This window comes from Geotrypetes seraphini, chromosome 4, assembly GCF_902459505.1.
Source record: "Geotrypetes seraphini chromosome 4, aGeoSer1.1, whole genome shotgun sequence".
In the NCBI taxonomy this organism is placed as follows: domain Eukaryota; kingdom Metazoa; phylum Chordata; class Amphibia; order Gymnophiona; family Dermophiidae; genus Geotrypetes; species Geotrypetes seraphini.
The window spans coordinates 156,137,818-156,165,652 of record NC_047087.1 but is presented as its reverse complement, the minus strand read 5'-3'; the positions used below and the strand labels follow the sequence as shown (position 1 = coordinate 156,165,652).

The following is a 27,835-nucleotide window of genomic DNA, read 5'->3' as shown; positions in this document are numbered from 1 at the left end:
TATATTATTACACCAGTATGTATCTCATTCCATAAGTAGGTATTATTATAAATTTTATTTTATTACTGTTTCCTTTATGGAGAATATAGTTTTGATTCATTTCCCTAATTTCATTTTTTTTAAGAGATAAAATAATATACTATCAGGAGAGTATTATAGTAGTCCAATTTATCTAGCTCTATTTAGTTTTAACTGTAACATCACCATACAGTTATACTTTGATTTCTTGACTTTATGGAAGGAATAGGAATATGTTTCTTCAAATGTTTAGCAAATTAATGTTTTTAGCTATTTTGAATCTTTTGCATATTATTGCATCAGTTTCTAGACCTGTTTGGAGGTTTATTAATACACTGCTTGCAGACTCAAACTTTCTTGAGGACATTCAAATACAAGTGAAGGAGATTTTTCAACTAAGTGTCTCGGAGGAGATCTCTTTGGAAACTCTATGGGATGCTTTCAAGGCAACTTTAAGAGGGCAGATTATATCATATTCAGCGCATATTAGGAAATTGCTTAGAATGAAGTTTTCCAATTTAGAACAAATTTCTGATTTAGAATCAAAATTGGCTTTAAAATGGGATCAAGAAACTTTAACTGCCCTGATGAAGGCTAAATACAAATATAATGAGATATGCTCACAATTGGCTAGGAAAGCGGGAAGAGTATTGGCTAATTATCTTAAAGCTAAAAATAGAAGCAAAAAGATTGCGGCCATTAAAGATGAAAAGGGCAAGATTTATACCCATATATCTGATGTTGTATAACTAATTCAAATTAATTACCAGCTTCTTTAATTTATTCATTCAAAAGTTTAATTTTTACTTATTTATATTCTCTAATCTTGGTATTGAAATAATTTTGTTATTTCTTATAAATAAATATATAAATAAATAAGTGCACAGTGTCTTGTCTCCTGCATAAGAGCCACAGGAAGATCATTCCAGGACCATCATCGCACTTACGGGTCCCTTATTACACGTTGTCTGAACTCAAAACAAAAATCACCCGGCCCATGTGCTTAAGGCCCCGCCCACAGGAGGAGCCTAACGCTCCCGTGCCTATTCTGATTGGCCCAGGCGCCTCAGGCCCCACCTGTGGGCGGGGTTTCAGCTGCCTGGGCCAATCCGGCCCCATTCTGGAGCCGGCTGGCCTGCTGGACGGGTGGGATTAGCACCTGTCCGTCTGGACAACGTTGAAAGGTACGGGGAAGGGGGGTGGAGGTGGGGGAGGTTGTGGGGATCGCGGGTCGGTGGTGGGGCCGTTCAGGGGGCGGTCGTTGGAGAGAGGGGAGTTGTGTTGAGGGCAGGAGGGCCTGGGATCCCTCCTGCCCATATTGTAGTGGGGGGGTAGGGGGTCGCTGGGGTCAGGAGGGCTTGGGTCCCTCCTGGCCAGATCCAGTCGGGGGGTCGCCGGGGCCAGGAGGGTTTGGGCTCCCTCCTGGCCCGATCGTACTCAGCGGGGGGGGGGCACAGTCGCTGGGGCTTGGGCTCCCTCTTGCCCCGATATCGTCGAGGGTGCCGCGGCTGCCGCGGGACAAGAGGGCTTGGGCTCCCTCTTGCCCCGATGTTGTGTGTGTGTGTGGGGGGGGTGATGTATCGCGGCAGGAGAGATGCCTCATCTCCCCTACCGCGATGCCATCACTCCTCTACCCGAACTGCCGCGACCCGCAGTAGGAGAGATAGGACGGCTGAACTGATCGCGCCAGCGGCCATTAGCTCAGCGGCCCCTTTTTCGGCACTTAGACCTCGTTTGACTTCGTCTAAGTCAAAAAGATATAAGTGCCAACTAGGCAACCTGCCTAAGATTTTGGTTATACCTGCTGCATGCGTAGGTGTAGGTCTGCCCACCGCCCGCCCTTTCCCCTCCTCTAAACACGCCTCTTTTCTCTCTGTGCATTTAGAGGCAGGGGAAAGGCCTAAGCTGGTTTTAGATACGTCTAAAAACCAGCTTTGGTTATGGGTACTTGGCGATCAGGTTTTTTGATCATCCAAGTAGCCATTTAGGACACTTTTTAGACGTTTTTTTTTTTTTTTTTATGAACCCCATAGTTATCTTTAATCAAACACTTATTCTTTAAAAGATCCTCTGTGTCTGTAAGTCTAAGTCAAAAAGATATAAGTGCCAACTAGGCAACCTGCCTAAGATTTTGGTTATACCTGCTGCATGCGTAGGTGTAGGTCTGCCCACCACCCGCCCTTTCCCCTCCTCTAAACATGCCTCTTTTCTCTCTGTGCATTTAGAGGCAGGGGAAAGGCCTAAGCTGGTTTTAGATACGTCTAAAAACCAGCTTTGGTTATGGGTACTTGGCGATCAGGTTTTTTGATCATCCAAGTAGCCATTTAGGACACTTTTTAGACGTTTTTTTTTTTTTTTATGAACCCCATAGTTATCTTTAATCAAACACTTATTCTTTAAAAGATCCTCTGTGTCTGTAAGTCTGCCTCTTTAATTTGTACTTCTTTTATCTACATTATCTTTATACTATAATAATTTCATGTGTTTTTTATTATCATAAGTTATTTCAGCATACACTCGGATTACTTGGAGATAGTCCAGAGGAATCAGAGAGATTTACTTGTGTGGTCTATTATTACCACAGGCAAAATGAGATGTAATTAAATGCTATGCTATTTGAAAGAGCAGGGCAGGTAGGAGAAAGTGGGGAGGCAGCGAAGAGGAGCTGAGAGAGGGGAGTAAAAAGAGAATCGGAGAAGCAGGCAGGCAAGAGTGAGGGGCAGTGGCGAGAGATAGCTCCGCCCACCCCTCTGACATCAGCCAGGCAGTGATCCGAAGCTCCCGTTAAAAGGGGAGGAGCCAATGGCGCGATAACATTGGAGCCCAGTGAGCAGGGTAGGCAGGAGAAAGTCAGGAGGCAGGTGAAGAGGAGCTGAGAGAGGGGAGTAAGAAGGAATCAGAAGCAGGGCAGGCAAGAGTGAGGGGATAGTTCCGCCTACCCCTCTGACATCAGTCAGGCACCGATCCAAAGCTCCCCCTTAAAAGGGGGGTAGTCAACGGCGCTCAGCCGTTCGGCGCATGTTAAAGGCGAGCGTTAAAGGCACACGCCTTAGCGAGAATGCCTTTGCGAAAGGCCTTCACAAAGGACGAGTCACTGCACAAGCAGCAGGCAGAGAGAGAGAGAGAGAGGACACCAGCAGCAGGCAGAGAGAGAGAGAGGACACAAGCAGCAGACAGAGAGAGAGAGATTACATCATCTATGAATCTTTTCCATAATTTAACTTGATGATAATGACTAGATTTGTAGATATGATCCTCTTCAAATTGTGACATAAATAGATGTGCTATAGTGGGCGCCACTGTTGCGCCCATTACTTCTTTTATTTGTAAAAATGTTTTGTTCTCATAAGTAAAATAGTTGTTATATATCACTTGTTCTGCCATAAAGCTTAATAAACATTTTTTCTCCTCCGATATGGAGTTATCCATTTGCAAATATTGATTTACTATCTCCAGTGCTCTCATTTGGGGGATATTGGTATATAATGATGTAACATCTGCTGTTACCATTATCAGATCTTCCATTTGATCGCAATCCATATTTTGTAGCTATTGAATAAAATGCATAGAATCTCGTATGTAAGATTGAGCTTGGGTTACTTTATGTTTTAAATGAAAGTCCACATATTGTGAGAGTGGTTCCATAAGGGAATGTCTTCCCGATACAATGGGTCTTCCCGGTGGTTTCTCTTGGGATTTATGTATCTTCGGAATGAAATGTATGTGGGGCATGATCGGGTATTGTTTGTATAGTTGTTTATATTCACTATGAGTGATAATGCCCTCATATTTCAGTTGTTTATATTCACTATGAATGATAATGCCCTCATATTTCGCTTTGGACAGCATTTCATCTATTTCAATTTGTAAACTATATGTTGGATCATATTGTATTTCTCTATAAAAATCTTCTGTAGCTAGTTGATTCATTGTTTCTTGATGATAATCTGTTTGATTGAGGATCACTATCCCTCCTCCTCTATCAGCCCTTGTTATTACTATATTCTGATCATGTTGAAGCTGTTGCAAGATTTTATTTTGTTTGAGTGAGGTTATAGTAAGTACAAGTTTTATTTCTTTCTTGAATATCTAATTCCTTCAATACTGCTCTTTCAAATGCTAATATCGAGGGGTCTAGAGGACCCGGAGGTGTGCATGTAGATCTGTATTTATCATATCTGAATTTTGTATGTGTATCCTCTGTTCTTGAAAATATGTTTTCAACCTTAATGTTCTAAAAATCAATATAGTTTCACCCTAATATCATATTTGTCATATGCTGTAGTCGGGACAAATGAAAGTCCCAATTGTAATACTGTCTCCTTGTGGTCAAATGTCTATTAGATAAATTGAAAATGCCTGTTATTTGCATGCTGCTTTCCTGGTCAGGGCATTATACTCCTAATTGTTTAAAGTCCCACTTCATCTTAGCCATATTTTGAGTATCAAGCTTCCTAGAATTTATAAAGACAATATTATTTTTCATTCAACTTGAACTCCTGTACCAATACTGGACTCCTGTACCAATACTGGACTCCTGTACCAATACTGCAAACAAAATGTCAGTTCCTATGGTTGAACTCCAAGGTACAATTCTTAAATTCTCTGGAAACATTGGTTGATGGCAGGCATTTGAACTCTAAATGATGTAATTTTGAATGGAAAAATAGTCTCATTATTGCAGTTACAACAATCGTTTGATATTTCAAAATCAAAAGTTATAAATGGTTGCAGTTGAAACAGGCCATTCAGAAGGGGTTCCTTGAATGGTGTAATTTTAAGTCAGTATAATTTGCCAGGTTTATGTTTCCAGGTAGATTTTCAAGGACATCAAGCCACCAAGTGGTACAAATTATTATCTGAATATTTAGAGAAAAAACTTAAAACAAGCTTAAGAGACATTTGGAGTATAGAAACAAAGCAGCATATTTCTGCTGTGCAGTGGCCACAGATTTGAACTTGGAGAATAAGATGTACAGCATCAGCATCTATAAGACAAATTTGGTTTTTTTGTTATATAGAATATTTTGGACTTCTGTTTGTTTGCAAAAATTGCATAACACAAAATCTAATAGATGCTGGCACTGTCAACTTGATATAGGGATACTGGATCATCTTCTATTGTCCGTTGATACTTAACTTCTGGAAGTCAATTTGAAGCAAGGTGTCTATTCCATTGTCGTATGACATGATTTTATTTGGGACATTGTTAAAATTTGATAGTTCAATTGACAAATATAAAAATAGACTTCTTATAATGACTGGGGTGGCTTTACAATTAATTACTAGGAAATGGAAAAATTGGGATAGATTGAATTTTTCTTTTTGGTGGGAAACACTCTGGGCTCCTTTTACAAAGGCGCACTAGGGCCTTAAAGCGCGCAATAGCGCGTGTTAAATTCCCGAGTGTGCTAGCCACTATCGCCTCCTTTTTAGGAGGCGGTAGATTGTGCAGTAATTTTGTGCGTGCGCTAAAAACCCTAGCGCACCTTTGTAAAAGGAGCCCTCTGTTTATATTAGCGATATAAAAGGGTGCTAGCAGAACAATCTGGGAATAGTAAGATTTTTTAAATCATTTGAAGTCCATTGGAGTTCTTTGTTAAATAGCAGAATGATTAACTCAGTTACCAGAATTATTTTTGTCTCCACACACATCCAGAAAGGGAGGGAGGTGATGGGTTCTTTGTTTCAGTCATTTGAAAGTATGTATGTGCTGTTCTTTGGTATTTTTTAATGTATAATTGTTGCACCATTTGTATGCTTAAAAAAATCAATAAAGTGTTTTTAAAAACTACAATGGGATACTAAAGATGGCACTGTATATCTTAGTGTATCTGCGAATACAAATGATACATGTTTTTGGAACCTTAATTGTGACCAAAGCAAGGCAGAGTCCAAGATGAAAATAAGGTGACTTTTGTAGCAAAAAAGATGCTCTTTCAAATGACACAAAAAAAGAAAAATCGCACAATAAAGAGATTTGCACCCCCCAAAATGGCAAAAATTTGAATTAAAAAGGGGCATAATGACTTTGTCATATGTTTGTTTCCAGTTGACTGCAAAGCCTCTTAGAGCAAATCTTAGACATATGTCATGGACCATGACTACTGGTCTAGTTATGGCCTGATTCAAAGTATATATAGGTCAGAAGCAATGAGTAGTCAAAGTAGGCGTTAAATTTCTTATTGTAACATTTTTCACATAGTTTGCTGGCCCATAAAATAGGAAGCAAACGGATTGAGCCAGAGGAGGAGGATAAGAGGATTGTAGCACAGGAGAAGAAAATAAAGATCGAAGCACAGGGAAAGGAAATGAAGACAAAAAATTACCAGGACTTAAATTGCATATATACTAATGCAAGGAGCCTAAGGAACAAAATAGGGGAACTAGAAGTCATGGTCAAAACTGAGAACCTAGACATCATTGGGGTCTCCTAAACATGGTGGAATGAAGAAAACAAATGGGACATAGCACTGCCGGGGTACAAACTCTATCACAAGGTCAGGGCAGAAAGGAGGAGGAATCACTCTACATAGAAGAAAGCATACACTTGACCAGAGTGGACACAGCTGCGACGACCAACAAATTGGAATCGCTATGGGTTAAAATACCAGGAAGGAAAGGGCTTGAGATAAAGATGGGCCTGGGCAAAATGAAACTACCGATGAAGAAATGGAAGCCGAGATGAAACGGGAATGCAAAAACGGTAACACGATCATTATGGGAGACTTCAACTATCCCGGGATAGACTGGAGACTTGGAAACTCAAAATGCGCTAGGGAAATCGGATTCCTGGAGGTTATACAGGACTGCTTCATGGATCAGCTTGTCAGAGAACCGATGAGAGGAAATGCCACTCTGGATCTAATCCTTAATGGGATAAGACGACCTGCAAAGGAAATGGAAGTAGTGGGACTGTTGGGAAACAGCGATCATAACATGATGAAGTTCAAAGTTGAAGTAGGAATACCGAAGGGAAAGAGAACCACAGTGACAACTTTTAACTTCAAGAAAAGAAACTAAGAAGCAATGAGGGTAATGGTAAGGAAGAAACTTAGGAACAGCACAAAGAAATGGCAGATTGTAGAGCAAGCCTGGTCTCTATTCAAGGACACGGTGAGCGAGGCGCAAAATCGATATATCCCCAGATTCAGAAAAGGGTGCAAAAAGAACCGAACAAAAGACCCGACGTGGATAACTAAAGAAGTGAAGAAAGTGATAGGTGATAAGAAGAATTCATTCAAGAAATGGAAAAAGGGCAAGGCCGAGGAGAACTGAAAAGAACACAGGAAGTATCAAAAAGAATGTCACCACGTGGTTAGGAAAGCCAAAAGAGAATATGAAGAGAGGCTAGCCAGGGAAGCACGAAATTTCAAAACATTCTTCAGATATGTTAAAGGGAAGCAGCCGGCTAGGGAGGGGGTGAGACTGCTGGATGATGGAGATAGGAAGGGGGTGGTGAAGGAGGAGAAAGAAGTGGTGAAAAGTTTAATCATGTTCTTTTCGTCAGTATTTACAAAAGAAGACACATCCTACATACCGGAACTTGAACAAATCTTCAAAGGAGACTAGGCAGAAAAATTAACATCCATGGAAGTAAGCCTTGAGGATGTACACAGGCAGATAGAAAAATTAAAAACTGACAAATCGCCGGGCCTGGACAGAATCCACCCTAGAATATTGAAGGAATTAAAGGAGGAAATAGCGGAACTACAACAGCAGGTTTGTAATCTATCCCTGAAAACAGGCATGATCCCGGAGGACTGGAAGATAGCCAATGTTATGCCCATCTTTAAAAAGGGATCGAGAGATGACCCGGGGAACTACAGACCAGTAAGTTTGACCTCGGTTCCGGGGAAAATGGCGGAAGCACTGATAAAAGATAGCATCGAGGAGCATCTAGAGAGGCATAAACTTATGATAAGCCAACATGGCTTCTGCAAGGGAAGATCGTGCCTGACGAACTTATTGCACTTCAAAGGAATTAACAAATGAATAGACAAAGGGGACCCCAAAGACATTGTATACTTAAACTTCCAAAAAGCCTTTGACAAGGTACTCCATGAATGCCTACTTCGGAAACTAAAGAACTATGGGGTGGAAGGAGACGTACACAGATGGGTCAGGAATTGGTTGGCGGGCAGGAAACAGAGGGTAGGAGTGAAGGGCCACTACTCGGACTGGAGGAAGGTCACGAGTGGTGTTCCGCAGGGGTCGGTGCTTGGACCATTGCTATTCAATGTATTTATAAATGATTTAGAAACAGGGACGAAGAGCAAAGTAATAAAATGTGAAGATGACACCAAGCTATTTAATGGGGCTAGGACTAAAGAGGACTGTGAAGATTTACAAAGGGATCTGAAAAAACTAGGGGAGTGGGCGATAAGATGGCAGATGAAGTTCAATGTAGAGAAATGTAAAGTCCTACACGTAGGAAACAGAAACCCGAGGTACAGCTATACGATGGGAAGGCTGTTATTGATTGAGAAAGGGACTTGGTAGTTGACATGACAATGAAGCCGTCGGCACAATGCGCAGCATCCGCTAAGAAAGCGAATAGAATGCTAGGAATAATCAAGAAGGGTATTACAAGCAGAACGAAAGAAGTTATCCTGCCATTGTATCGGGCGATTTTGCGCCCGCATCTGGAGTACTATGTCCAATATTGGTCGCCATACCTAAAGAAGGATAAGGTGATACTCGAGAGGGTTCAGAAGAGAGTGACACGTTTGATAAAAGATATGGAAAATCTTTCATATGCTGAAAAATTAGAGAGACTGGGGCTTTTTTCGCTGGAGAAGCGGAGACAGAGGGGATATGATAGAGACTTACAAGATCACGAAGGGCATAGAGAAAGTGGAGAGGGACAGATTCTTCAAACTTTCAACAACTACAAGAACGAGAGAGCATTTAGACAGATTCAGAACCAATGTTAGGAAGTTCTTCTTCACCCAACGGGTGGTGGACACCTGGAACACGCTTCCAGAGAGCGTGGTAGGGCAGAGTACGGTATTGGAGTTCAAGAAGGAATTTGACAATTTTCTGAAGGAAAAGGGAGAAGGGTATAGTTAGAGGGCTACTATACAGGTCCTGGACCTGATGGGCCGCCGCATGAGCGGACTCTGGGCATGATGGACCTCTGGTCTGACCCAGCAGAGGCACGGCTTATGTTCTTATTTTAGGGTCCAAACATTGCACAGTAACTTAGTAACAAGACTTGTACTAATTCAAAAAAATGTCAGTCCCCTGGCAGGTTTTGTTGGGTTGCAGTGCCTAGGCAAAGTGGCTGTTTTGTGTTATGTGGAGTATAGCACTCTGAAGGTGACCTCCATTCAGCTGCCTGTAAGTCTTGAATCAATAAAGATCCAGCCAAAATGTTTTGCATGGTTTTTTTTTTGAGACCCTAGGGAACATCCACATAAAATTTTGTTCAGTTTGGAGGAGGTTGAGCATGGACCCCACAATGATCATTAACACACTTCATTTTAACAAGAAAAAACTGTTTTAAAAAAGTCAGGTTTTATTCAATAAACTACTACTTAAGGGGAGTCCTGTGATTAGAGTTAAGTTCCATTGTTGTGATTTGATGGTGTTTGCATCCCTCTTGTGTCTGACTCATCAAGGAGGAAAATTCTTAAATTTTAGAGGGGATGAATCTTGGTCTCCTAAGGGAGACCCATGTTCAATCCTTAATGCAAATTGTCACTTAATAGGAAAGTAATTGAAAGTAAGCAGAGTTCCTGTTTTATTGGGAGTAATCTATTTTGACCAGCATGTTGTGTTTATTCTTCAGGTGAAATTGAATAAGTTGGCATTCCTGAACCAGTTCCATTTTGGTGTATTCTATGCCTTTGTGAAGCTCAAGGAGCAGGAATGTAGGAACATAGTATGGATCGCAGAGTGTATCGCCCAGCGACACCGAGCCAAGATTGATAACTACATTCCCATTTTCTAAACTCTTTCTCACCCCTCCTGCCATACACATTGGTCCCTCAAAATATCTTCTAAAGACTCACTGGATTGAGTTGTATGATGCCTGGTAGAGCTGATCCTGAGTTCAGTGCATCTAAAGGTAGCCTGGCTTGACTGACTGATCTTTACTAATGACTTCTTTGGGAACACCAACACACTACATGTGGTCTTTTAAAGCAGTGTTGCAGGAGGGGGTTAGATATATTGTTATTTGTATCTCTGTCGCTGTACTAATATGTGTATACACTAAAAGTTAATGTCAGTCTCTATATGGTTAGCAGATATCTCTTTCTGATGATATCTGAGAATTCTGGGTATATAGTTTTATTTTTTCTTGCATTCCAGTACTATAGTGAGAACAGTAGCTCTTGAGCTTCCTGCTACTCATATCATACTCATGGGTGAGTAAAGGTGATATCAAAGTAATTCTAAATTAAATTAGTTGTTTTCACCATGTTTGATTTTATATTCCACTTATTGCAACTTTTAATATTTTCATTTTACGATAAACCTTATCAAAATTGCAGAATCTTGCTTTTCATTTTTGTAGATTTTGCTTCTACTGACTTGCAAATATGCTTCAAACATGTATCATTTGATCTTTTGAAATTGTATTGAATTGATATGGACTTAATATAAGAGCAAAACAAAATGACTTTGTTTCTTCTGGAATCTTAGTCAAACATAAAATTGTGACAAGAGTATGTTTTTACTGTGATTGTATAATTGTGTTATTAATGCACACATGAACGTAACTTAGTTCACTGAAGACCAGTTGGTTGCTGAAATCTACATTTGAAGTACTATCCCAGATTGACAGCACATGTGGTTAATGCCACAAGGAAATCTTGATATAGATATATGCTGCCTTATGGTTTTATAAGGGCCAGCAATGTAAGGCCCAATGATAACATCACCTGACAGGCTTCATTTTACAGTATATCATCATAGTGCCATCAAGACTTTTAAGTTTTCCATTATATTATCAGAGGCTGACCATATTCTAAACTTTTACTAATCAATACTAAATTCAAGGAACATTTCCAGAAGTCATGCTTTCTGGGATATTTCAATGCTGGAGCAAAGGATCTTGAAGAAAATGAGTATCCTAGCAAAACCATAATCTTCTGTACTGTTACAGAAGAGCCCCCCCCCCCCCCCCCCCCCCGACTTAATAACACTAGGTCTGCCTGAAAATTTCTTAAGCTTTGGCTAGATTTGCATGTTGCCCTTTGTTTTAACTGTTCGGAATGAAAAGAGAACGCAGGCACTAGTTATTTGAAATGCATGACCATGGCTTTTTTTTGTTTATTTTCTGAGATTTATTCTAGTTTATAATTTCTCACTGTAGAAATATTACTGTACTCTGGAAGAAGGAGAGATGCTGTAAAAAAATATCTAACTCATCACTTCCAAAGACTAACTGAGGTGTCTGTTGTTTTAACAGCATCTCTCAACTACTTTCTGGGAACTTGTAATCCTGCTTCTTCCACAGTACAGTAATATTTCTACAGTGAGAAATTATGAACTATATATAGAGAGATATAGATATTTATTTTTAAGTTTTGCCTTGTGAGATACAAGTGAAACTGTATATTTAAAAAAATCTATGTTTTAGTGTTGAGTAGATCTTCATAGCATAAATATTAAGTATAAATTGTTAAATAATTTAAATGTCATTTTCTGTTTTATGTAATCATGATCACAGATATTGTATAGAAGAAATTCATTTGTTGATTCTTGTATATTGAAAAGTCATGCATACAAAATAGATTAATATTAGATTGGAAATAATTCAGAGAGAAAGTAAAAGTTTACAGAAATGTGGCTAACTATCCCCCTCTTTTACTAACACATAGCGTGGGTTTTAGCACCAGCAGCGGCGGTAACCACTCCGATGCTCATAAAGTTCCTGCCGCTGCTGGTGCTAAAACCTGTGCTATGCATTAGTAAAAGAGGGGATATGATTGGTAGCCTAAAATAAATGTACTCTATTAAAACTAGATTTCTCCTTTTATGAAGAGGAGATTTTTTGTTCTGTAAATTATTTACTGTATTTCTTAATTGCCTTCAATTCTTACAGGGCTGGCAATAATAAAGAGAGGCATGTTCTGGATCCCAATATGTGTTGAGCCAAACATGATGGTATAAGATACTGCTGATAGCATGGGTCATTGGTTCCCAAATGATTTTTCAGTGAACCATTTAATTGGCAGTTGGTGAAATAGCTGCTTTATGTATCTTGATGTTGAACAAGAGCAACAGTGCCAAGACATTTGGGAATGCAGATCTCCCATAAGAGCCATAGAAAACACATGTTGCTTCTGAGCAATAATGCCAAATAAAGGGCTACAGTGCACTCCTCATCCCTAGCATAATCATCCCCTGGCATAATTATCTTCCCTTCTCTCTCAACCACACCTAGCATAATCCCTTTCTTTTCTTCCTCTTTCCTCATTCTGATATATAAACACCATATTTTCTTTTTCTCTCTCTCTACATCTACCTTTCCCCAGAAACATTCATTTTTATCCCTTTCTCCAGGACAATATCCTGCAATTGATAGATGATTTCAAGCAAGACCTGTCTGCTGCTATAGCTTCATCCTCTACTAGCTTGCTTCTGCAGTCTAGCCATATGAGTAAATCTGCAGAGGAGGCAACTGCAGCAACATATAATTATTTATCCTCATCTTCCCTTCCACCAACTAGAGGGGAGTCTATATACCGGTGTGTTAGAGGCAGAGAGAATTGAAGTAAAACTTTGTAGGCCAGCAAAGTTTTCACTTCTTGGAGCTAGAGTCTACCCCAACTTTTCTCCCTACCCATGGCTCTAGCCCATAGAAAAAATTCACAACACACTAGTGAGATAATTATATTTTCTGATGACACAAATTTGTTCAAAGTTGTTAAATTGCAAGAAGACCTTGTGAGACTGGGAGTATGAGCATCAAAACGGCAGATAATGTTTAATGTAAGCAAGTGCAAAGTGATACATTTGGGAAAGAGGAACCCGAACAATAGCTATGTGACACAGGGTTCCACATTAGGAGTCACTGCCCAGGAAGAGGATGTAGATGTCATCGTTGAGGATACATTGAAATCTTCAGCTCAATGTGTGATGGCAGCTAGAAAAGCAAATAGAATGTTAGGAATTAAAGGAAAGGAATGGAAAACAAAAGATGAAAATGTTATAGTGCCCTTGTATCACTCTATGATGCCGCTGCACCTCGAATACTGTGTGCAGTTCTGATCACTGTATCTAAAAGAGAGATATGGCAGAATTAGAAAAGGTACAGAGAAGGGTGGCAAATGATAAGAGATGGGTGACTTCCCTATGAGGAAAGGCTAAAGTGGGTAGTGCTCTTCAGCTTGAAGAAGAGACAGTTGAGGGATAATAGAGGTCTATAAAATACTGAGTGGTGTGGAAGGGATGGATGTGAGTCAATTGTTTAATGTTTCCTAAAAATAGTAGGATTAGGGAGCATTCGATGAAGCTATTAAGAAGTAGATTTAAAATAAACTGGAGAAAATATTTCATAACACATGTAATTAAACTCTAGAATTCGTTGCCAGAGAATGTGGTAGTTTACCAGGGTTTTAAAAAAGGTTTGGATAATTTCCTAAAAGAGAAGTCTATAGACCATTTTTGAGATGACTTGGGGAAATCCACTGTTTATTCCTAAGATAAGCAGCATAAAATCTGTTTTACTACTTGGGAATCTAGCTAGATACTTGGGACTTGGGTTGGCCACAGGATACAGGGCTTGATGGACTTTTGGTTTGTCCCAGTATGGCAATTCTTATGCTTTTACCTATGTTTGCCACAGCATATGTATATTTATATTAATGTATATTTTCTGTAAACCGCTTAGAACCTAACGGATGTAGCGGTATATAAGAAATAAATTACATTACATTACATTACATTACATACTGTTTGGGACATGCTGGTCGAGGTCAGTGCTCTATATTGTAATTGGTATTATCCCAGGACAAGCAGGCAGCATATTCTTTACGCATGGGTGACGTCACCGACGGAGCCCCGGTACGGACCTTTTTAACTAGAAAGTTCTAGTTGGCCGCACCGCGCGTGCGCGAGTGCCTTCCCGCCCGACGGAGGAGTGCGTGGTCCCCAGTTTCTTCGTTTCCGCGGAGGGAAGAAGACGTGTGTTTTTTCAACGACCGTTGAAATCTTTAACTTTGCCTTCCCGCTCGCGAATTTTTTTCCTATTACTTTATTTTATTACCTTCGGGTTCCTTTTTCTTTCTTTTTCTCTAAAAAAAAAAAAAAAATTTTTCTTTTTTTCGAGCTTGCCCCGGCGGGGCCTGTTGCCACTATACAGGCCTCGGGGTTCGATTTTGCGGAGGCCGTATTCCCATTCATGCCCCCGCAGCCCGGTTTTAAGAAGTGCCAGCGGTGTGCATGCCCGATCTCCCTCACTGACCCACACAACTGGTGGTTGCAGTGTTTGGGTCCTGAGCATCGGGCGGATTCTTGCACCCGCTGTGCCACTCTTAAAAAACGGACACTTAAAAATCGCCAGATCCAGCAGAAGCTCCTATTCAGCACCGAGTCTGCGATGGAATCCACGACGTCGACGGCGGAACCACCAAAATCGGCTCCCACCACTTCGACACCACCCGATCCGACATCGGCGCCGCTGGCGCCAGGTAAGCCGGCTATAAAGCCTTCCTCGTCCCTCGAGCGCCCCCCAGCCTCAGTGGCGGCACCGTCTTTACCGGCTTCTCGCCGACCCCGGAAATGCTCCGCCCCGATATCGGTGAGTGCCTCGTCATCGGCCTCCTCATCGCCGGGGCGTGGAGCGGCACCTATGGAACCGAAACAAAAGAAAGCGGTTCCGGTGCCACCCCTAGATGACCGCATCGCGGCCATCCTCCAGAAACAATTGCAGGAACAGCTGCAGCATCAACTCCAGCACCTGTTACCCACTATCCTGGCACCGCTCCTTCCGGTACCAGACCGGCCCGAGCCCCGCACCGACCCATCGGTATCCACCCCATCGGTGCCACTTAATGCCTCCATACCGCTGCTCTCGACTGAACAGCTCCGCGCCCATCCTGTGGTTCCTTCGCATACCACTGCGGATCCACCTCGGGACCGGGCAGGGCATCATTCTTCCAGGGACCGGGACCGACACCGATCGTCCTCTCCCGGTACCGTTTTGGTACGCTCGGGCAAGTCTCTATCTAAGACCCACCATACCGAGCCTTCCACCCCGGTTTCTCGACATGTACAACCGGAGGTCCGGGACCCGGACTTATGGGAAGAATCCCCTCTCGGTACCGAGGAGGATGTCTCCTCATCGGATGAGGAACCCTCAGCACCCGATACCATTTCCAAACCCAAGCCTTTTTGGAGGCCCTGGATTTTGAGCAACCACCTAAGGAGTTCCTCAAGTTACCCGTGCATGACATACTACGGGAAACATTTTATAAAAACTGGGAGAATCCCCTCACAGTCCCCGGGGCTCCCCGTAAATTAGATAGCCTTTACCGGGTTATCCCTATCCCGGGGTTTGACAAACCCCAATTGCCCCATGAGTCTCTCCTTGTTGAGTCCACCTTAAAGAAGACTCAGGGCGCCAGTGTTTATGCCTCCACCCCTCCTGGCAGAGAAGGCAAAACTATGGACAAGTTTGGCAAAAGGCTCTACCAGAATGCCATGCTGGCCAACAGGGCGAACAATTACACCTTCCATTTTTCATTTTACATGAAACACCTGGTCCAGCAGCTATCCGCCCTTCAGAAATATATTCCTGAGAGAAAGGTTCCATTCTTCCAGCAACAAATTTCCAGTCTCCTACAACTGAGGAAATTTATGGTACGCTCGATCTATGATTCTTTTCAGCTGACCTCTCGTGCCTCTGCCATTGCTGTCGCCATGTGCCGCCTAGCTTGGCTCCGAGTATCTGATTTGGACATCAATCACCAGGACCGTCTAGCCAACGCTCCCTGTCTTGGAGATGAACTTTTTGGGAGTCTCTGGATTCCACTACCCAGAAACTCTCAGCCCATGAGACCAGATGGGACACCCTGGTTAAACCCAAGAAAAAGGCTCCACCTGCTCGACCTTACCGGCCACAGTCCTCATACCAACGCAGGTTCTCAGCCAGGCCGCTCAATCCGCCCTCACAACAACCTCGGCGGCCACGTCAGCAACACCACACCCAGGCTCGGTCTCAATCCAACCAACCTGCCAAGCCTCTCCCACCGTCCAAGCCCTCTCAGCCCTTTTGACTCTTCTCTCCAGGGCATAGCCAGTCTCCCACCTTCATTGCCTCTTCCTCAACCAATCGGAGGCCGTCTCCACATCTTTCTCAGCTGTTGGGAGGTCATCACTTCGGACCAGTGGGTCCTCAACATCATTCGTCACGGCTACTCTCTCAACTTCCAGACTCTTCCACCAGACAATCCTCCCGTAGAGTCTGCTTCTCACTCCTCCCAAACCCCCCCTCCTCCTGAGGGAGGTCCAATCCCTCCTTCTCCTCAATGCCATCGAAGAAGTGCCTCCGGCCCAAAGGGGTCAGGGTTTCTACTCCCGCTACTTCCTGGTTCCCAAGAAGATAGGAGACCTTCGTCCCATTCTCGATCTCAGAGACCTCAACAAGTGTCTGGTCAGGGAGAAGTTCAGAATGCTCTCCCTTGCCACGCTGTACCCTCTTCTCTCTCAACACGACTGGCTATGTTCCCTGGACCTCAAGAGGCCTACACTCACATTCCAATCAATCCGACTTCACGTCGCTACCTGCGATTTCAGATACAACACTGTCACTACCAGTACAAGGTGCTTCCTTTTGGCCTTGCGTCATCGCCCAGGGTGTTCACCAAGTGCCTTATTGTAGTGGCGGCCTTCCTAAGGTCTCACAACCTCCAGGTGTTCCCCTACTTGGACGATTGGTTGGTGAAAGCACCTACATCTCCACTTGTGCTTCAAGCCACTCATCACACCATCTCTCTCCTCCATCTCCTGGGGTTCGAGATCAACTACCCCAAGTCGCATCTACTTCCTACACAGCGACTTCAGTTCATTGGAGCAGTTCTCGACACCACACTAATGAGGGCATTTCTCCCCTCCGATCGTCAACGGACCCTGCTCCACCTCTGTCGTCAGGTGCTTTTCTATCACTCCATTCCTGCCCAACAGATGATGGTCCTTCTGGGCCACATGGCCTCGACGGTGCATGTGCTTCCCCTGGAACGACTCCACCTCAGGACACCCCAATGGACTCTTGCCACCCAATGGTCACAGACCACGGATCTTCTTTCTCATCACATCTCTGTGACATCGTCTCTTCAACGATCTCTTCAATGGTGGTTGAACTCCTCAAATCTTTCCAGGGGTCCCCTCACTCCATGATCATCACCACGGATGCCTCCCCCTATGCATGGGGAGCTCACCTCGGAGATCTACGCACCCAGGGACTTTGGACCCCCCAGGAGCGTCAACATCACATCAATTTCCTGGAACTCAGAGCCATGTTCTATGCTCTCAAAGCCTTCCAGCACCTTCTCTACCCTCAGGTTCTTCTCCTGTGCACAGACAATCAAGTCGCCATGTAATACATAAACAAACAAGGCGGCACCGGATCTCGCCTCCTCTGTCAGGAGGCTCTCCGCATCTGGTCCTGGGCCACGGCCCGCAACCTCTTCCTCAAGGCGGTCTACACCCAGGGCGAACAAAACTCCTTGGCCGACAATCTCAGCCGCATCCTTCAACCTCACGAGTGGACTCTGGACCCTTCCACACTCCACTCCATCTTTGCACACTGGGGCACTCCGCAGGTAGACCTCTTTGCAGCCCCTCACAACCACCAGCTGCCCCAGTTCTGTTCCAGACTCTTCTCTCCTCATCATCTGACCCCAGATGCATTCCTACTCGATTGGACGGATCGGTTCCTCTATGCCTTTCCTCCACTACCTCTGATGTTGCGGACGTTATCCAAACTCCGCAGGGACAAAGCCACCATGATTCTCATCGCTCCTCGGTGGCCTCGTCAACACTGGTTCTCCCTCCTTCTTCAGCTCAGCTCCAGGGAGCCCATTCCTCTACCGGTGTTTCCTGCTCTACTTATGCAACAACATCAATCTCTACTGCATCCCAATCTGTCTTCGCTCCACCTGACAGCTTGGTTTCTCTCGGGCTGACCTCTCCAGAAAATCTATCTCAGCCTGTCCGTCGCATTTTGGACGCCTCCAGGAAACCGACCACCCTCCAATGTTACCATCAAAAGTGGACCCGGTTCTCCTCTTGGTGTCGACGACATCATCACGACCCCACCTCTTTAGCGGTGGAAACTGTACTGGACTATTTGCTCTCGCTATCCGACGCTGGACTCAAGTCTACCTCAATCAGAGTCCACCTCAGTGCCATCACGGCGTTTCATCTACCTGTCTTCGGAAAACCTCTGACGGCTCATCCACTGGTTTCCCGCTTCATGAGAGGCCTCTTCAATGTCAAACCACCTCTGCAGCCTCCTCCTGTCGTCTGGGACCTCAATGTGGTTCTCTCGGCCCTCATGAAACCTCCTTTTGAGCCTCTTGCCACAACTTCGCTCAAACTTCTAACCTGGAAGGTGCTTTTCCTCATTGCCATCACCTCTGCCAGGAGGGTTAGTGAGCTGCATGCACTAGTCGCCGATCCACCTTTCACTGTTTTTCACCATGACAAGGTGGTTCTGCGTACCCATCCTAAATTCCTTCCCAAGGTGGTCTCAGCTTTTCACCTCAACCAATCCATTGTATTGCCTGTCTTTTTCCCTAAACCCCATTCTCATCCTGGGGAACAGGCGTTGCACACGCTGGACTGTAAGCGTGCCCTGGCATACTACCTTGACCGTACCAGAGCTCACCGCACGGCACCCCAGCTCTTTCTGTCCTTCGACCCTAACCGTTTAGGTCGTCCTGTCTCTAAACGTACGCTGTCCAACTGGCTTGCTGCCTGCATTGCGTTCTGTTATTCTCGGGCCGGTCTCCCACTGGAAGGTGCTGTCACGGCCCACAGAGTCAGAGCTATGGCTGCTTCTGTAGCTTTCCTCCGTTTCACTCCCATCGAGGAAATCTGCAGGGCTGCCACTTGGTCCTCAGTTCACACATTCACTACTCACTACTGTCTGGATGCTTTCTCCAGACGGGATGGGCACTTCGGCCAATCTGTGTTACAAAATTTATTTTCCTAATGGCCAACCATCCCTCCTCCCTCTCTGTTAGCTTGGAGGTCACCCATGCGTAAAGAATATGCTGCCTGCTTGTCCTGGGATAAAGCACAGTTATTTACCGTAACAGGTGTTATCCAGGGACAGCAGGCAGATATTCTTACGTCCCTCCCTCCTCCCCGGGTTGGCTTCTTAGCTGGCTTATCTTAACTGGGGACCACGGACTCCTCCGTCGGGCAGGAAGGCACTCGCGCACGCGCGGTGCGGCCAACTAGAACTTTCTAATTAAAAAGGTCCGTACCGGGGCTCCGTCGGTGACGTCACCCATGCGTAAAGAATATCTGCCTGCTGTCCTTGGATAACACTTGTTACGGTAAGTAACTGTGCTATTAAGCTGTTTATTTATAAACTCTTAACACCCTTTTAAAAAGATAAAAAAATGGAAGAGACTATACCCATAAGTGCACAAAAATAATAGTACTTCTAGTGCAATGTGTAGTGGACCTGAATGCTAGGATTTTGCATTTGAACCCGCAAGCTTGCAGAATGCTGTCATTCATCTTTTGAACTCCACATCCTTCTCAGGGAGCTGCTCCTGCCCCCTCAGTTGTTGTTTTTTTTCTGCAAGCAAGTTGCTCTGAAGTGTTTCTGCTCTAATCTGCAGTTTTATTATTTTCAAGTGTTCGGTTAAAGGCTCGATGCCCAGAGGTTCCCACTTGGTGCCTCTGGGAGAAGGTGCAGACTCACGAGATGGAAGTCTGCTGCTAGCAGGACCTGCCCTCAGGGATACCTAGCTAGCCAGCTTGCTTTGGTATTTTCGGAGCCCAGACAGTCCCCTGTGTAGCTGCTCGAATCCTTGATTTATCAGGACTTTGAGCACTGGCTGTTTGGCTTCTTCCCTGCTTTGCCAGGATTAAAAGTAGGCCGGCTACGTGGTCCTCTCCCCCTTCACGACGTGAGGTTTTACAGGGGTTGAGGCTCAGACTGACTGGCAGCCCAAAGACCAAGTTTGTCCAGCGAAGCTATGAGAGAGTTCTCCATTTCTCCCAATCACATTCCTAAGCTGAAGCAGGCATATTGCATAGTAAGACTGTTATATTCTGTTGGGAAAATTGGGGGTTCTCCAAAACTGAAATTTAAAAGTTTCTGCAGCCAGAGTTAAGGTCCCCCACTTCTAAATCTCTTTCCCTGCAATTTTTGTACTTCATGGGCCATTTTGGCACAATTTTACTGGTGGTGGCCATCATGGATTTTAAACAGTTATTTTTTCTAAAGCCTCCAGATGCCTCAAAACCCCTCAATTTTACTTAAAATTGACAGGCATGGACACCTCAGGCCTTCCTACCCCTATGTCATGCCAGGTTTGTGCTGGCTGGCTGAGGAGCAGCCATGTCCCACATGCGACAGAGCACACACAGAAGGGGAAGGAACTTTGGGCTCAGCCGCCTCCAAGTCCTTCAGGGTGTGCAGATCCGCAGGAGGCACATTTCCAAGGAAAGAGATCCTTTCCAGAGCCCTCCAAAGGTACACTGGCTAAGCACAGAAACAATGGTTGCAGAGCCAAAGAGTACTGGCAAGAGGTCCCTGCTGGGGTCCTTGAGACCCCCAGTACAAAGCTTCACCCCAGAGTTTGTGAGCCTTATGTGGAATGCCTGTTTGAACTGCTGAAGGTCCTCGGCATATGCTTTCAGTGCAACGGAGGCACTGTCTGGTCCTCTGCATGAGAGCAGTGGTCAAAAGCGGTAGTGGCCCTGGACCAGGGGAAGATCCCACAGTGTTCAAAGTCTCTGCACTCTCATGCATGAGAATTGAAACTGGAAGTTCTTCCAGCCCTCTCATCGCAGTGCTCAATTATGAGTGGCTCAGTTGCTCCGACCGCTTTCTTTCCCATGCATCTGGACATCACAAAGATAGTCACAGACCACTGGGAGTCACAAAAAGGGTCCCTGCAAATGGCTAAGGCTGTGGCCAAGCTTTTACCTGATAGCTCCATATTTCCAGCAGATGTTCAGCTGAAGGTAGATTTGTTACAAAATTATTATTAAATGGAGGGAACGCCACCATTTAAATATATTCCTCTCTGTCTTAGAGAAATATATATTATAAAGAACTATTAATTTGGGGAAAGTTAGCTCGCTTGATTAAAACTTAGATTTATAATAATAATTAAATATAATATATGTGAATATTCAAGAACTAGGGGCTCCTTTTACTAAGCTGCGCTAGCGGTTTTAGCTTGAGCTTAGCATGCGCTGCATTGCCGCATATGCTAGACGCTAATGCCAGCATGAGCTGGCATTAGTTCTTGGTGTGTAGCATGGGGTTAGCGCATGCGGCAATGCAGCGCGTGCTAAAAACGCTAGCACACCTTAATAAAAGGAGCCCTAAGACTCAGAACATTTATAAGCAAACTGAAAATTTATTTTCTTTTTAGAGAAAGTAATTTTAAAATTAAAATCAAGCAGGTAGAGCAGTTACAGATAGGACTTTAAGCAAAGATAATAGTATTACACAAGACAAATGTTGCTAAAGCAGAAGGATCAATTTATCTGGATTCAAAAAGTTACTCACAATATGAATAGTCCTTAAAATGGAGAAGAGGCCATATGGTAGGCCCAAGAGTGATATTGCACATGGTGATCCAGGGAAAAGAGTTGTTGCAGTTTGATCCAGGGCTAGTTCCAGAGAGAGAGTGTGTTGTTAGACAGGATTTCACCTCATATTTATAGGGCTGAGACCTGTTCTAAAAATAGAACAAATTCTTTGGACCCATGATGCATAGCAGTCTAGCCTTTTTCTCTGTTCCTAGGTGGAGGAGGTCATCTGATTGAATTGTCTTTGAGTGGCTTAAAATGATGTGATGAGTTTCTATTCTGACTAGAGTAGTCCAGAGATGAATTTGGTATGAAGAGCTTCTGACCTACATCCTATTCCACTGATACACCTTCTATTATGGGGTAGTAGAGTTCTGTTTAGTTCTGGTATCCACCCCAGCCATGTATCTGAATAGATGTACTTAATACTTTTCTGAACAGATAGCTCTGCTGGCTCAGTGGCCACATCAGAAATTCACTTTTAAATCCATCAAATTAATATACTTTAACTCCAAGCAGAATTATAAAATCATATCATTCTTACTTTAAGACTCTAAGAATTAGTAATAATTATGAATATAAGATAAAAGCATACATTCTACTAAGGAAGTAATTATTATAATAAACTATATACAAAATACTTATTGAACTTTGAAAGAGAGAAATAAAGAAAAAGGGCGAGAGAAAAAAGAGAGTGAGGAGATAGTAAAAAGAAAGAAAGAGAGACCATTTAGTGTATGGAGTGTGGTCATGCTACAGATTCACTGGTGGCGCAGATCACCAAACAAACCTCCTTGCCTAGTAAAGGGAGTGTGGTGTTAAAGGATTCTCAGGACCATAAAGTGGACATGGTCCTCAAGTGGCATTTTGAAGCTTTAGCCCTAGAGATTATGTCAGCAGTTGTGGCTTCCATTGTGGCATATGAGCATTTGGGGATCTTTGTCATATCCGAGGCCAGGTCTTGAGACAGACGGGTGTGACAAAGATCCCCAAATGCTCATATCTAGGGTGGATTATATAGAAGATGCTCTGACATCAGAGTCATGAGCAAGGTGTCACCCTATGCTATCTCCACCTGGCAGATGTCCTGGATCAGACAGTAGGCAGGAGATTCAGCCTGTAAAGCCACTCTGAGCAGGCTTCCCTTTTGAGGGCAGATGCTATTTGGAAAGGGTCTGGATGACCTGATGTCTAGCATTATGGACTGTCACCCTAAGGCCTTGCCGGACAGCACACCCCAGAATGTAGGAATTTTCGAGGCTCTCAAAGATTTCATCCTTATGCAGGAGGCCAAGTGACACAGAGGTCCTTTCAGGGGTCATGGCAGAAGTTCAGTGGGGTTAGGAGACAGCAAGCCTCTGGCTCTCATCCTCTCCAATTTCCAAGAAAGCACAATGACACCAGGACAGGGGCCCAGCCCACCCCAAATAGGGGACAATCTGTCAGTCTGGACTCAAAGAGTCGCAGACCATTTGGGTCCTAGAAGTTGTTGGAGAAGGTTACAAAATCGAGTTTTGTGCCCTCCCCTTCCTGATATATTTGTAGATTCTCCAACTGACCATAGAGAGCCCTCAGTCTTAGCAGCGGTGGAAAGGCTACTGGAACTTTGTGCCATAGAGCACATCCCAGAAGAATTGTGCTCGGACAGATACTTCATATACTTCATTGTTGCAAAGAGAAGCTCGGATGACTGGACGCCAATTCTGGACCTCAAGTCAGTTAATGCTGCACTGAAAATGCCATATTTCCACATGAAGACCGCTCAGTCTGTTATAGTGGCAATGACGCTGGGGAAGTTTGCCTTTCTCAAATTTATGGAGGCCTATCTCCACATTCCCATTTTTCATGCCCACAGGAGATACTTGCAGTTTCGTGTGCTTGAGCAACATTTCCAGCTCTTGAGCAACATTTCCAACATTTCAGACTCATGATGTCACCTTGCACTTTTACCAAGGTGATGGTGGTAGATCACCTCCACAAGACAGAGATCCAGGTGCACCCATATTTGGATGATTTCCTAATCCAAGCCCTGTCTAAGGAGGAAGGTGAAGTGGCAGTTTCCAGAGTGGTCAAACTCTAGGAATTGGGATGGATCAACTTTATGAAGAGCTAGCTGAAGCCGACCCAGTGCCTGGAGTACCTGGTAGTTTTGTTCAACATGGCCAGGACTTTCTTCCAAATCCATGCAGACAGAAGGTCTGGAAACAGATTCTGGACCTGCTATAGAGTCTGACTCCTACAGTATGGTATTATGTACAGGTCCTGAGGTCAGTGATGGCAGCCATAGAGATGGTCCTATGGGCAAGAGCACACATGAGGCCATTTGACTAGCACTTCAGGCACTAGAGAAATCTCGGCAAGGCAGTCAGTCTTCCTGGGACAATACAACAGCAGTGGCCTATGTCAACAGGCATGGAGGCACTAGAAGTACCCATTATACCTATAAGCTCAACTCCTCTTCAGTGGGCAGAAGCTCATTTGCAGGCCGACTTTGTCAGACTCTCAACCTGGGGGAATAGTTTGTCCCCCATCCCCCACTTTCCAGGTGTTCACCTAAGAATAAGAATAGCCTTCCTTAATGGGTCAGACCAATGGTCCATCTAGCCCAATATTCCATCTTCACAGAGACCATTCCAAGTCACAAGTACCTGGCAAAAGCACAAACAATAGCAGCATTCCATGCCACTGATCCAGGGCAAGCAGTGGCTTCCCCCATGTCTGACTCAACAGCAGACTTGGAGTTTTCCTCCAGGAAGCTGGCCAAACCTTTTTTTAAAAACAGTTATATTAACCGCTCTTACCATACCTGGCAATGCATTCCAGAGCTTAACTATTCTCCGAGTGAAAAAATATTTCCTCCTATTGGTTTTAAAAGTATTACTCTGTAACTTTGAGTGTCCCCTAATCTTTTAAAATCTCGATGCAATAAAAAATCGATCCACTTGTATCCGTTCTACACCACTCATGATTTTGTAGACTTCAATCATATCTCCCCTCAGCCATCTCTTTTCCAAGCTGAAGAGCCCTAACCTCTTTAGTTTTTCCTCATGAAAGGAGTTCCATCCCCTTTATCTTGGCTGCTCTTCTTTGAACCTTTTCTAGTGCCGCTATATCTTTTTTGAGATAAGGAGATCAAAACTGAATGTGGTACTCCAGGTGCAGTCACACCATTGAGCGATACAGAGGTGTTATAACATTTTTAGTGCCCTTTTCTAATAATTTCTAGCATCTTGTTTGCTTTCTTGGCTGTCACTGCACATTGGGTGGAAAGTTTCAGCGTAATGTCCACAATGACACCCAGATCTTTTTCTTGAGCACTGACTCCCCAAGATGTACCCTAGCATCCGGTAACTATGATTTGGATTATTCTTCCCAATGTGCGTCACTTTGCATTTGTCCACATTAAATTTCATCTGATGACCGTTTTTCCAATTTCCTACAGTCTTCTGCAGTTTTTCATAGTTCACATGCATTTGAACAACTTTGAACAGTTTAGTGTCATATGCAAATTTAATCACCTTACTTCCAATTTCTAGATAATTTTTAAATAAGTAAAATAGCACCAGTGCCAGTACAGATCCCTGTGGCACATCACTATTTATCCTCCTCCATTGAGAAAAGTGGCCATACCCTTTGTTTTCTGTCCAGTTACCAATTCTTAATCCACAGTTGAACATTGCCTCCTATCTTATCTTTACTTTTCTCAGGAGCCTGTCAAGAAAGGTTTGGACAAGTTCCTGGAGGAAAAGTCCATAGTCTGTTATTGAGAAAGACATGGGGGAAGCCACTGCTTGCCCTGGATCGGTAGCATGGAATATTGGCCAGGTAATAGTGACCTGGATTGGCCACCATGAGAACAGGCTACTGGGCTTGATGGACCATTGGTCTGACTCAGTAAAGCTATTCTTATGTTCTTATGAGAAACTTTGTCACCTATATTCACATGTTTATTCACACCTTCAAAGAAGTCAAGCAGTGGCGTACCTAGCATGTGTGACATCCGGGGCCCATCATTTTTTTGGCACCCCCCCCCCCCCATCTGTACGAAAAACATGATTTTTAGTAACAAGCCACATGTCACACATGAGTACCTAGGAAAAGGCAGCATCTTACATACTGAAGTGAGAAGTACAACAGCAATACACCCATTGTAAAACTAAAGCCAGACTAGTACAGATCAATCCTGCAGTCAATCCTAACAGAAAACCATGTCTTTCGAACACACAAAACACAGAAAACACCTTCGCCTAGTATGGAATGTCATCACAAACTTACCCCTCCCCCTTTTACAAAACTGTAGTGTGGATTTTAACCACGGTGGTAACAGCTCTGACGCTCATAGAATTCTGAGCATCAGAGCTGCTACCACCATGGCTGGTGCTAAAAAACGCTCCACAGTTTTGTAAAAGGGGGGATAAAATAGAAAAACATAGACAAAGGTTAAATTGAACCAGCAAGAAACTGGACTCTGCATACAATGCAATACCACAGAAACAGTGACACATGTCTCCTAAAGCAATAAATAAATAGAAAATTTTTGTTCTACCTTTGTCTTCTCTGGTTTCTGCTTTCCTCATCTTCTTGTTACTCTCTTCTTTCCATCCACTGTCTGCCATCTCTCTTCCCCTATATGGCATCTTCTCTCCTTCTATGCCCCTTCCAGAAACTGTATGCCTCCCCCTTCCATCTCTCCTTTCACCCCCATTGATCTGGTATCTGTCTCCTCTCCTTCCCCCCTGCTCTGGCATCTCTCTCTCCGCTCCCTTCCTCCTGTTCTTCCCTGGTCTTCCTTCTCAATTTATTTTCTGCCTCTGTCTAAATTCTTTTTTACTATTCAGTCCTCAATTTCCCTCTTTCACTGTGTCTACCTATAGCTTGCCACCTCTTTCCCTCACCCCTTCCAGTAACTAACTATCCTCTTCCCTAAATCCTGCATGTGCCCTTTTTTTCTTTCTCCTCCCCACTTCTGTCCAGCATCTGCTCCCCTTTCCCTCACACTTCCATTCAGCAGCTGTCCTTCCTCTCCCCACACTTCCATTCAGTGTCTGTTTCCCTCTCTCTTCCCCTTCTATTGCTCACCCTCTATCTCGCCCCTTCCATACACTGCCCTCTGTGCTCTTTCTATCCAGTGTGCACCATCTCTCTCTCTTCCATATGACATCTTCTCTCTTTCTATGCTCCTTCCATAAACTATCTATCCCGTGCCCCTTCTCTCCTTTGTACATGATTGATTTCAACTCTGTCACCTCTCCGTTTTTCTCTCTCTGTCACCACCCCCTCTCTTATGCTCCGGCATCTCCCTCTTCTCCTTTCTTTCCTTCCCAATTCACGGTCTGGCATCATCCCTTCCCTGATTCCCGGCATCTCTCTCCTTTCCTTTTCTTCCATCTCTCCCTCCTCCTCCATGCTCTGACATCTCCTCCTTCCTTTCCCCCTTCCTTTTCCCATGATCTGGCATACCTTCCTCCTTCCCTCCATGCCCTTGCGTCTCTTCTTCCCTCCAAGCCCTGGCATCTCCTTTCATTCCCTCCAGTTGGGTACAGCAACACTCTCCCCAATTCTCTCCCCCTCTGCTCCCTTTCTTCCTTCTGTCACCCTGGTGTCCTGAACTTCATCGGGCAGCAGCAGCATTCACAATTCACTGCTGTTGCCAGCTTTAGGCTTTTCTCTCTGTCGGGTCCTGTCTTCATGAAAACAGGAAGTAGGCAGGACCCGGCAGAGAGGAAGGCCTGAAGCCGGCAACAGCAGCGAATTGTAAAAGCTGCTGCTGCCCGAAGAAGGTAATGGCACCAGGCCTTGGTGCACTGAGGCAGACTGCTTCTCCCCCCTCCCAGCCGAACCCCCGCTGACCCTCCTATCTCCCCCCCAAGTAAACCTTTCCGACCCTCCCAGCGAGAGCAGCAAACCTCCCTACAGTAGCGTTGGCTGCTTCGCGGCTTTCTCCTGCCGGTGAAGCGTCACTGATGACATCATCAGTGACGCGGCAGAGGGAGGAGAAAGCCACGAAGCAGCCGACGCTACTGTAGGGAGGTTTGCTGCTCTCGCTGGGAGGGTGGGAGCGTGATAGGGACCGGGC

The 27,835-nt window shown here is 44.3% G+C and overlaps 1 protein-coding gene across 1 annotated transcript in view; it reads left to right on the top strand.

Moving 5' to 3' along the window:
- The window catches only part of LOC117359286 (V-type proton ATPase subunit d 1), a 642,574-nt gene extending 630,468 nt beyond the window's left edge, over positions 1 to 12,106 (top strand). The window contains exon 9 of the mRNA XM_033941795.1: positions 9,812 to 12,106. Coding sequence (XP_033797686.1) covers positions 9,812 to 9,973 — 162 coding nt within the window. The 3' untranslated portion in view covers positions 9,974 to 12,106. The remainder of the gene's footprint in view (positions 1 to 9,811) is intronic.
- The last annotated feature ends 15,729 nt before the right edge of the window (positions 12,107 to 27,835 follow it).